This window comes from Lampris incognitus, chromosome 17, assembly GCF_029633865.1.
Source record: "Lampris incognitus isolate fLamInc1 chromosome 17, fLamInc1.hap2, whole genome shotgun sequence".
NCBI classification, from domain to species: domain Eukaryota; kingdom Metazoa; phylum Chordata; class Actinopteri; order Lampriformes; family Lampridae; genus Lampris; species Lampris incognitus.
In genome coordinates, this window is record NC_079227.1 from 29,979,465 (window position 1) to 29,991,066 (window position 11,602).

Below are 11,602 nucleotides of genomic sequence, written 5' to 3' on the forward strand. Positions count from 1 at the left end.
TGTTTTGTGCGGGCAGTTATAAGGAAGTTGATTCAGCTTTGCTTTTTCTCTTTCCTTTCTTCTGTCTTCCTCCCTATTCTCCTATCCATCTTACCTCTCTGTCCACCTACCTACCATCTCTCCCAGTCTGGCCTTGTTTCTGGTGTTTGCGGCTGCAGTGCTGGTCCTGTCTCTGGCCACAGGCAACATCCAGATCCATTCCCCGGACCGCCAGTTCCTGCCTATCTACCTCTTGAGACGAAACCAGGCTCCCAGGAAATATGCAACTAGTCTGCTGGTTCAGAACTCTTCTGGTCAGTCATGCAGAGGTTTTCAAAATGACCGAAATATTTTGGGTGTTTTTTGTGGTTAGATCAATCTTACATCAGATAAGAGTTCAATGAAATACTACAAGTGACACTTTGCCTCTAGGCATTAGCTGTGCAATAGTTGCAGTTTCAAGTTTATTTATCATATATGAAACTAATTCCATAATGAAATGTTTGTTTTGCTGACTCAACACACAAGTAGGAAATGGAAGTACTTAGAGAAATCAAAGTGCAAGAACAGGATACATGTGCAAAAACAGTCAGTGCAGACGTTGAATGTACTTGTTGGACAGTGTGCTACAGTAGACAATGCACAATAATACGGTGACATATGACGTGGTACCGTAAATGGTAAATGTGTGCAAATGGCCAATTATGCAGTTGGTAACAGTAGCCATAATGAACAGCTTAAGTGTGTATTTTCAATAGTGAAGGGGCAGTCTGTGATTGAGTGATCAGTTTAATGGTGTCTAAATGAGCAAGCAAGGGCCCAGTAGTAATACCAGACACCACCAATACTGCGACCCTATGTTACATGATCTCTTGATTGCAGTTCCCTATTTTTTTGCACTACGAAAACTCTGTCGTGCCTTGAGGTTCCTAGTGACGTCTTGATTACACATGTCAGATCTTTGTTGGATCAGCTTTGAATTAACATCTTATTTATGTTGCTAATAAATATTAGATATAGTAGCAATGAGCACATATGCAGTGCATATGCTGGTGTGGTCTGGTGTGCGTGTGTGTGCTTGTGTGCACGTGTGTGTGTGTGTGTGTGTTTCCTTGTGTAATTTGCTGACTAATTGTCCTTGTGGTAAAAAAAATTTTTTTTACATTTCTATTGTGATCCACTTTGTATATTTTTTCCTCCCCTATTGTAAATTTGATCTTAATTTTTTTGAGCTCATTATATTTTGTTATGACTACTTCTACACATTTTGTAGTCTGCTCTTCTTCTCTCGATAGGCTCTGATATCTCTGACTTCATCCACAACCTGGAGAGTCAGGACATAAAAGTGGAGATGATGAAGCAGATGGACTACATGGCAGCAGCTCCTCACAGTGCAGCCATCAATGTAACAGGATCCTCCAAGGTCAGTAGGATGTTCAAGAGATTCATTTTATATGGAAGTACCAGATAAAGCCAGAGACAAAGTGTTTATTGTGGTCTGAGATCCCGTTCACCTCCTCAGCCTATAATTCCTGCAGGGTAACGTGCCAAATTGAGTGCTTATTTTTGAGGACTGCTCTGCACCAAGTGGCCTAATTTGAAAGGCTGTTATTTAGAGGGGCACTCACTGTAACAACTGTTCATCTATTGCAAGGACATGTAAAAGAGGCTGCCGTTTTTTGCACCATCTTTTAACAGGGTTTCAAATACAGTGTTGCGTTCAATAGCACCACAGTCCACTCCTTGCCCATGGCTGTCAGTGTTTTAAGCAATGCTCTTCTAAGAGGTCTCAATGGTACTGGACAGATCCGAACCTGGGCTAAGCCTTTTGACTACGTGAGTGTCCAAGAACACATTCATAAGACACATGCACAACAACAACAAAATCTTTTTGGTAATTCTTTTTTGAATCCTGCCAATTTAATGCTGCTGCTTTTGTGGCAATCCCTCAGCAAATCCCTGATGCCACATCCTATGCCCTGGTGTACATAGAGGCCATCATACTAGGCATGCTGGCAGCAGGAATGCCAGCCTACTTTGCAATGGACCACACTCGAGATAGAGAGGTAAACACTCAACCCTGATGATGATGATGAGGATTATATTATCAGAATCGGATCTTCTTTTATTCCCATGTACATTTATTAATAAAGAAGGAAGGCGTCATGTATTTTACCCTATTGAATATTTCAGTCAGTACTGATTAACGTATTGTGCACATGTGTACTCATAAGCATATATACATCTTCACTCATGTTGTGTGCATTTGTATTTACCAATTCTTTTTTTTTCTCTCCCACTTAGATCAAGTGTCGCTCCACCCTGCGTATCTCCGGCATGGTGCCCTCAGCCTACTGGTGCGGCCAGGCAGCAGTGGATGTCCCCTTCTACTACCTCATCTTGTCTTGCATGACCACCATCCTCTTCTCCTTCCACACCGACAACCTGCTCACCTCTAGCAACCTAACAGCTGTGGTGTGTACTGCTGTTTGCATACAGGCATACATGCACACAAACAAACACACAGGTGCTTGGATACTCCATTTTGTGAGCTAGCATGCTGTAAGATGCATAAACATTATTTTGGGGCAAAGGAGACAGGGCAAGGTAAGTGTGGATAAAGTATAAGAGAGTAGCGTAGCAGTCTATTCCGTTGCCTACCAACACGGGGATCGCCGGTTTGAATCCCAGTGTTACTTCCAGTTTGGTCGGGCGTCCCTACAGACACAGTTGGCAGTGTCTGTGGGTGGGAAGCCAGATGTGAGTATGTGTCCTGGTTGCTGCACTAGCATCTCCTCTGGTCAGTCGGGGCGCCTGTTCAGGGCTGAGGGGGAACTGGGGGAAATAGCGTGATCCTCCCACGTGCTACGTCCCCCTGGCAAACTCCTCACTCCTCAGTGTCAGGTGAAAAGAAGCGGCTGGTGACTCCACATGTATCGGAGGAGACGTGGCAGTCTGCAGCCCTCCCCGGATCGGCAGAGGGGGTGGAGTGACCGGGATGGCTTGGAAGAGTGGGGTAATTGGCCAGATACAATTGGGGAGAAAAAGGGGGGGAAAGCCAAAAAAAAAAAAAAGTATCAGAGATTTATGGAGAATTATCTGAAATGATGAAAAATATTGCTGTCAACACCTAGAGAAATGACCCATCACCATGAACTAATTTTGAATAAACCATCAGAAAAGGGCATCTTGCGCTTCAGTCACTCCACAAAGGGATAGCGGTGCTCACAACATAGGACCAACCACTGGAACAAGTCATTGGGCAGCTCCCTGAGCTAACCCAAAGCAAGCATCAGCGCACACAGTTAAGCTATAACTAGTACCATAACCTAGTACTGTTTAACACAGTTAACCAGTATTACATTGCAAGGCACAAAGTATAATGTTTTCTCGGGCTGCATCAGAGTCCTTAACTGTCACTGACCGAAAAAGTTTTAATAAAAGGACATAGATTAAAAGAATGAGGAGGAGAACTAATGAAGTGATAGCACTAACAAGTCGTTTAACTTCTAACAAGAAATGTTTTGTGACGGTCACCTTGACACTCAGTATGAGCCACTGTCTTACCATTCTTTTCCGCTGTCTCAGGTCCTGTGTACTGTCGGCTTCGGCCCAGCAATGATTCTCTTCACCTACGTTGTTTCTTTTGGCTTCGCCCGCGTCCAGAGCAACAGGGACTTCTTCTCCGTTGTCTCAATGATGGTAAGAGGGGATGTATTGTGTAGCATTGTTTCATTGGCCTGCACAACTAATTGTGTATGATTAAATGTGACAGTTTTATTTTGAAACAATACATTAGCTTACACTTTCGGGGTGTTGAAACATTTTATTTCACTTTCTCCAGAAGATTCCATTGCGGTTAAAATCATTTGGTTTGCAGAAAATCTAAGGAAGTAATTTTATTCCTCCAGTCATCTACATTTATAATCACAATCACAATATCGCACATTAATTGGGACAATCATCTTTGCTGTGATGGTTCAACACTTCTGTAATAGCTACAGTGATTCAAAGAAGGTTGAATCAGTTTATCTGGATACAACGTTTATTGACAGATAATAACTGACAGATATTTCTGTCAGTACACGTTGTATCCAGATGAACCGATTCCTCCTCCTTTGATTTTCTTACCTGGCTTATTGAGTGTGCATCCAGACAGCTACAGTGATTGTTATCACTCTTCACCACTGCGGCACCTTCACTGCTCCTCTTCTCTTGTATTGCTTAGATATTGGCTCATCAGAGCATCATACCACATTCATGTGGACTTTTTTTGACCTCACGTACGTGTCTTGTGTCTTTAGCTGTGTGTGGTTTCGGCCTCGCTGGTTCAGCTGTCATTTGTAAACGACAACCCCGGTCTGACCAGAGATCTGCACAACGCATTGTGCTTCTTCAACCCCCTATACCCTCTAATGGGCTGCCTCAACTGCATCACTAAGGTAGGAGCTCGGAACAGGCAGCCGATCCATTGCCTGCTGGCTGGCTGTTTTTTTATATTGTTTATTTCTTTTATATCTTATTTTTTGTTATTTTCTATTTTCTCTAGGTTTATCGTGAGGGTGCACATTTTCATGAGGAAAGTTTTTTAGCTTTCATGTAACACTTTATTGTGCTTAAATTGTTTGTAAGAATTGCAGCCCTGCTAAGTTTGAAGATGGGGTTTCAGTCAAAAGAGGTTAAGACAATTGTTTTTTTGTTTTTTTTTTGCAGGCCACCTTCCTCCCGTCTTTCTATGAGGACAACTTCTTGTGGAAGAACCTGCTAATCGCCATCGTAACTGTACGTAGTTCTATTTTTTAGTACCATGGCTGAAACGCTGATATAAAGAAAATCGCAGATGATGGCAACGCGGTTGTGTGTCGAGCCCATCGTGTGAATCTGTTTTGTTCAGCCTTACCTTCAGTGCATCCTGCTGCTTTTCCTGCTTCGCTGGTTGGAGATCCACTACGGAGGGAGGACCATGAAAAATGACCAGTTTTGCAGGTGATCACGTAGATAATACACCATCACAATGAGGTGACACTTCAGTCATCACCCTGGTACCTTTGTTCTGTTTATTTTTCGGATGTATTGCCAGTATGGTAAAATTTGAACTGGTTTTCTTTCCGGTAATGATGGAGACTACGATGTTGCAAGTTTTGTTGTTTTAGATTAAAAACTTGATTGGCTGTGAAAAGCCATGATAAGAACATCTCATCTCAGAATGAATATTGAGCCAAACTGACCCAAGCCCTGGTGCTTTCCCTTTCATTTTCAAAGGATCACATCTAAGGCTAAGCCCATAGTGGAGAGGAACCCAGAGGAAGGACAAAATGAGGATGAGGACGTTCAGATGGAGAAGGCCCGGGTGAGGGAGGCCCTCAACTGCCAGTCCTGTGAGGAGGTAGGTGCTGATGGTCAGCTCTGTTGACATCACCGTCTCTGGAACAGCCAACTGCTCCATCATTTTTTTTTTAATTTGTCACATTATTCTTTCATGTAATTAAGGTCCTAGACTCTGAACATTGTCCTCAGTAAGTTGCGCTGGAGCACTTGAATGTGAAAGTCCTGCCTCCATCCATTGTCAGAGTTCCCAGGCGTCCAGGAAAACCTGGAAATTTATGAACTAGTTTTCCAGTCATGGAAAACATCTTGAAAATAATAAAATTGATCTAATGCCCTCAAATATCCCCCTCCCCTTTCCCCCCCATTTGTACTTGGCCAATTGTACCCAACTTATTCGAGCTGTCCTGGTGATTAAAAACCTTTGGAAAATGTTTATTCTTGCTATTACTGCTCCCTCTGCTCATTCACTCTCTAGCTCGCTTGACCAACGCTGCTCTGTTGCTGCACGCATGCACACGGTTGATGTTAGATCAGGCAGCAACAGTGCCTATCATGAGCTGTGTTATTTTACCATTGTTTCATTGCTTTAGAATGAATGAAAGTCATTTGACTACATTAAATTTATATCATGAAAATTGCAGCGTTTAAACACATAAGGGCCCCTTCTACCGGTAGGTGAAATAAAGGGGTGGTTTGTTGCCAAGTCGGAGCACCGGAGAAGGGGAGATCTCACGCCCGGTGGAGATCTGCTGTGTCTAGTTGTTTTTGTGCCATGTGGTGTGCATGTGCATTCTGGTGACATAAAGGAAGATCTGATGGTGATGCTGCAATAGCTGCTATAGTGCACAGTGGTGTGTGCGTTGTGGTTGTTGAAGATCAGCTGTCTTGTTAATGTTCATCCAGTAGTGCATATAGCGTGTGATGGTTTATTTTGTATGTGGCTGTGTTGGCTGTATCAACACCCATATGAGAAATGTGTGGTGGGGGGGGGGCCGTTCATTACTGAAGGCCCTGATGGAAACCCCACGGTATGCTACTGTGTATATCCATCAAAAGTCAGGGGAAATTACCTTGAAAAATCCCGGTAAACTATTTCTCTTTAGAGAGCGGGGAGCCTGATGGTAGGTTTTTAGCCTGGGGTCATCACAAAGCATTAACTGCATGTGAGATAATTTTGCCCCTCTTCACTTTTTGCTCTCCATTTAGAAACCGGCGGTGGTGGTGAGTAATCTTAGGAAGCAGTACATGGGCAGAAGAGAAGGCTTTTCTCTCAACAAGAGGAGGAAGGTGGCCACAAAAAACATCTCCTTCTGTGTTCGCAAAGGTAAGGGCCGCCTGTTTATCAAAGAAAAAACTGGAGCGCTGATTTCCTCAAGAATTTCCCCTTAAGTCCTGCCGTTAGTTTACTTTACTGCCAGATCTCAGCGTTTACTTTTCATTTTGTCAGGATGGTTCTCACAATCAAATTTTTGTAACATGTTATATTTATAATTGGCCTGAATTTAGCTGTAATTGGTTTTCTGTGGCCGTATTATTTATCCATCCATTATCCAAGCTGCTTATCTGAATTTGGGTCACAGGATGCTGGAGCCTATCCCAGCAGTCATTGGGTGGCAGGCGGGGAGACACCCTGTGCAGGCCGCCAGTCCGTCACAGGGCCGACACATTCACACCTAGGGACAATTTAGTATGGCCGATTCACCTTATATCATGTTATGATATCATGTTATATCATGTCATATTATGTTATATCATGGTTATAGTAAGGCTATATCATTTATTTATTCATTTTTTTATTTATTTTTGTGAGATTGCATCAGAGGAACCTTGGTCATCTCCATGTAGAAAAACTAAAGTTGTCTATTGTTTTTTCCAGGTGAGGTTCTTGGCCTGTTGGGCCCTAACGGAGCAGGGAAGAGCACCATCATGCATATGTTGGCTGGTGATACAGACCCCACTGCTGGTCAGGTATAAGAGCGCCCATATTTACTTTGCTGTAGGGGTAGCTGGTCCCTTCTTATGACATTCATTCATGGGACGTTTTGCAGGGGGTTAAATTATAATTTAATCCCCCTGCAATACGTAATTATTAACAATTAATGATTGTTGCAATCTTCCCATATCAATGGCTCAACCTGGACATATGGAAACCCTAAAAAAAAAAAGAACAGAGAAAAAACAGCATTTAAGAACACTAGTTATGTTGCCTTTGGGCATTCAGTCTGTGTATTTTATTAAATACCTCAGTAAAGAGACATAATGTATGTTTCTCCCAGCCCTCCATGGGGAAATGTGAGGATGTAGTCAGGGGTGAGCAGTGTTAATATTCTCACATTTTTTTCTCTCCCTAGGTGCTGATGGGAGACTATAGCACCGAGTACCATCCGACAGAAACCTCGCTGGAGCACGTGGGCTACTGCCCACAGGTCAACCCACTGTGGCCCAGGATCACCCTGCAGGAACACCTAGAGATCTATGCTGCCATCAAGGGCCTCCGAGGACAAGATGTTCCAGGTATCATCAAACGGTAAGCTTTCAGCTTAGAGTCCTTTCAAAGAATTGGTGCGCAAGACGTAGACACTGATAATTTCACCAGTGCCTTTCTTTTTTCTTTTTTTTTTTTAGAAGGACTAGGTAAATTAGAGTACAAGATAGATAGCACTTCAAACCAGTGACAAGTTGTCTTGATTGAAGTCTGTTTGTCTATGTTAAACCACAGTCAGAAATGTTAACATGATGGGCGTGCGGGTAGCGTAGCGGTCTATTCCGTTGCCTACCAACACGGGCATCTCCGGTTCAAATCCTCGTGTTACCTCCGGCTTTGTCAGGCGTCCCTACAGACACAATTGGCCGTGTCTGTGGGTGGGAAGCCAGATTGTGGATGTGTCCTGGTCACTGCACTAACGCCTCCTTTGGTCGGTCGGGGCGCCTGTTTGGGGGGAGGGGGAACTGGGGGGGGGAGTAGTGTGATCCTTCCACGTGCTACATTCCCCTGGCGAAACTCCCCACTGTCAGATGAAAAGAAGCGGCTGGCGACTCCACATGTATGGGAGGAGGCATGTGGTAGTCTGCAGCCCTCCCCGGCTTGGCAGAGGGGGTGGAGAAGCGACTGGGACGGCTCGGAAGAGTGGGATAATTGGCCAAGTACAATTGGGGAGAAAAAGGGGGAAAAGTAAAAACAAAGCCCATAAGCCCAAATCAGCTTCCACAGACAAGATGGAGGACTGGATGAGATGAGCGGTGAGCGGGGGGCATTAACATGACTTTCTTTGTGATTTGTAATTCATGCGGTACTCCCTAACAGCATATGTTGTGTTTTTCTTCCTCAGTATTGTCAATGCTCTAGAGCTTAAGGACCACTTGAACAAGCAAGCTAAACACCTGTCTGCAGGACTCAAGAGAAAGGTGAGAAGAAAATCTTTAGTTTAACACCACAGCTGGCCTTAATATTTGAAATTCAAGAAAGCAATTCTGAATAAACCGTTGATTTTTCGTATCCAACCAAGATTTCCAAGTGCAAACACACGTAGCTAAACTCCAAAGGAATTGAATCAAGTGCAACTGGACTTGGTATATATCCGTGAAGATGTTTCGCCTCTCATCCAAGAGGCTTCATCAGTTCATGCCTTTCTGACTAGACCAAGCTAGTCTGACTGGCTGGTGATGAAACTGATAACTGATAACGACGGGCGTGGCTAAACATCGGAACACAAAAGAGCCACGCATATCAATACCTCTGATAACGACGGGCGTTGCTAAACATCGGAACACAAAGGGCCATGGACATCAATAGCTCTGATAACGACTCCAAAGAGGATAAACATCTGAGTTTCATCACCAGCCAGTCAGACTAGCTTGGTCTAGTCAGAAAGGCACGAACTAATGAAGCCTCTTGGATGAGAGGTGAAACGTCTTCACGGATATATACCAAGTCCAGTTGCACTTTATTCAATTCCTTTGCATAACCATGACCTGGATGAATGAGAACATTCACAGACACGTAGCTAAACTGTTTGTTGCAGTAAATGCTCTGGGAATGACAAGCCTCTTTTTTTTTGTCATTCTCTCATCTATTTCCAGTTGTGCTTTGCTCTGAGTATGCTTGGGAACCCTCAAATTGTCTTGCTGGATGAGCCCTCCACAGGGATGGATCCCAAGTCTAAACAACGCATGTGGTGAGAGAATATTTAACCGGTGTATTTATACAACTTAGTTAAAGACACTTCAGCTGTACCGTGACTGGCTTTGATGGAGGCCCATGCCTTTAAGTTGATGGTCTCCTTTATGAGCACACCCCACCACTGCTGTTGAATTTGAATAGCTCCCTGACATGACAATGTTTCCCTCATCTAGGAGGGCAATTCGTGCTGCATTCAAGAATCGACAGCGGGGGGCCATCCTGACCACACACTACATGGAAGAAGCTGAGGCCGTGTGTGACCGTGTGGCTATTATGGTGTCTGGCCAGCTAAGGTTTGTGTTTGCACCAGATCACAAATATGGGACACACACTTCTGCGTTATTTTGTTAGTTGAACTGTAACAATTTTTTCCCCAGTTCTTTTATTCTACCACTGCTACTACTACTGCTACTACTACTACTACTACTACTACTACTACTTTCGGCTGCTCCCATTAGGGGTCGCCACAGTGGATCATCCGTTCCATCTCTCCCTGTCTTCTGCATCTTCCTCTGTCACAGCAGCCACCTCTGCATGTCCTCCCTCACCACATCCATAACCTCCCCTTTGGCCTTCCTCTTTTCCTCTTCCCTGGCAGCTCCATATTCAGCATCCTTCTCCCAGTATACCCAAGCATGTCTCCTCCACACATGTCCAAGCCATCTCAAACCGTCCAACCTGAGCTGTCCCTCTAATATAATCGCTCCTAATCCTGTCCTTCGTCATCACTCCCATTGAAAATCTTAGCATCTTCAGCTCTGCTACCTCCAGCTCCGCCTCCTGTCTTTTCGTCAGTGCTACTGTCTCCAAACCATACAACATAGCTGGTCTCACAACCATCTTGTGAAGTTCTTTTATGAGTACTCTGTTTTAAAGTGGTCACTCTGCATCCCCCTTTCAGATGTATTGGTTCCATCCAGCACTTGAAAGGGAAGTATGGCCGAGGCTACAGCTTGGAGGTGAAGCTCAGAGAGGAGCTAACGGGGCTCCAGCAGGTGGCACTGCTGCACAAGGAAATCCTACGAATTTTTCCTCATGCTACAAGACAAGAGAGGTGAGATGGAACTGTGTGTGTGTGTGTGTGTGTGTGTGTGTGTGTGTGTGTGTGTGTGTGTGTGTGTGTGTGTGTGTGTGTGTGTGTGTGTGTAAAAACAAACTTGCTAATTGAGTTGCTAATGTTTGTTGGTGCTGTCTTGCAGCTTTGCCACGCTGATGGTTTACAAGATCCCCATGGAGGATGTCAAGTCACTGGCCAAGTCGTTCTCTCAGTTAGAGAATGGTGAGTTGCTTCTGGTCTTGGATGTACACACACTCACCATGGTTCATATATATTTACATATACATATATTCTTTGACTTCTTGCTCTTAATAGCTTTTCTTCGTCTCTCTCTACCCCCAGCAAAGCAAACCTTTAATTTTGAAGAGTACAACTTCTCCCAGTCCACACTAGAGCAGGTTAGTAACATCGTTATTTGGGATGATTTCTGTCGGTTTATCCACCAGTTGCTCTTTATTTCGTTTTTGGCATTTGTTACTTCCTCTGCTCACTGAATCCCTCCTCTTGCTTGCCTTACCCCCCCCCCCGTCTGCCTCCTCTTTCCTCACAGGTGTTCATGGAGTTTGCCAAGGAGCAGGAGAACGAAGAGGAGGAGGTGGGCTCCCTCAGCACCACCTTCCAGTGGCAGAGGTTGCGTCAGGATGCCCCTGTGTCTGTCAATCACACAGATAGCATTGTTCACCAGCTTTGAACACCATCCGAAGAGGGGCAGGGGGCCGATGTCGACCCATCGGGCACAGCCGCTTGGGGGGCACATGCCAGCACTCGCTCACGCCACACACGGCCACCACTCCCAAACCTATGGAACTGTATTATGGGCAGGACCCTGGAGGGGGAAGGACACACACTACACTGGGACTAACTGTGTGTGGGAATGGGGTGTCATGGCCTCCTTTCTGCGAGGTCAGGGTGCGCGCACTTGTAACCCTCGTTCACTGGTGCTTCGTGTGTTTTCCGACTAGTACTGACCGAAGAGTCTGCAGTCTTCCTCGAAGACACACTGATGCGACGTCTACTCCTCTTTGTGATAGCTTTTTTTTTTAATCTTCACAGGGAGT

The 11,602-nt window shown here is 44.6% G+C and overlaps 1 protein-coding gene across 1 annotated transcript in view; it reads left to right on the plus strand.

Moving 5' to 3' along the window:
• Window positions 1–11,602, plus strand: part of abca5 (ATP-binding cassette, sub-family A (ABC1), member 5) — a 38,382-nt gene extending 26,780 nt beyond the window's left edge. Inside the window, exons 19-38 of the mRNA XM_056297223.1 lie at window positions 127–293; window positions 1,275–1,402; window positions 1,678–1,815; window positions 1,932–2,045; window positions 2,284–2,454; window positions 3,568–3,681; window positions 4,284–4,421; window positions 4,693–4,761; window positions 4,874–4,965; window positions 5,242–5,365; window positions 6,514–6,631; window positions 7,184–7,275; window positions 7,659–7,834; window positions 8,637–8,712; window positions 9,388–9,482; window positions 9,661–9,780; window positions 10,389–10,541; window positions 10,687–10,766; window positions 10,887–10,942; window positions 11,095–11,602. Coding sequence (XP_056153198.1) covers window positions 127–293; window positions 1,275–1,402; window positions 1,678–1,815; window positions 1,932–2,045; window positions 2,284–2,454; window positions 3,568–3,681; window positions 4,284–4,421; window positions 4,693–4,761; window positions 4,874–4,965; window positions 5,242–5,365; window positions 6,514–6,631; window positions 7,184–7,275; window positions 7,659–7,834; window positions 8,637–8,712; window positions 9,388–9,482; window positions 9,661–9,780; window positions 10,389–10,541; window positions 10,687–10,766; window positions 10,887–10,942; window positions 11,095–11,235 — 2,362 coding nt within the window. The 3' untranslated portion in view covers window positions 11,236–11,602. The remainder of the gene's footprint in view (window positions 1–126; window positions 294–1,274; window positions 1,403–1,677; window positions 1,816–1,931; window positions 2,046–2,283; window positions 2,455–3,567; window positions 3,682–4,283; window positions 4,422–4,692; window positions 4,762–4,873; window positions 4,966–5,241; window positions 5,366–6,513; window positions 6,632–7,183; window positions 7,276–7,658; window positions 7,835–8,636; window positions 8,713–9,387; window positions 9,483–9,660; window positions 9,781–10,388; window positions 10,542–10,686; window positions 10,767–10,886; window positions 10,943–11,094) is intronic.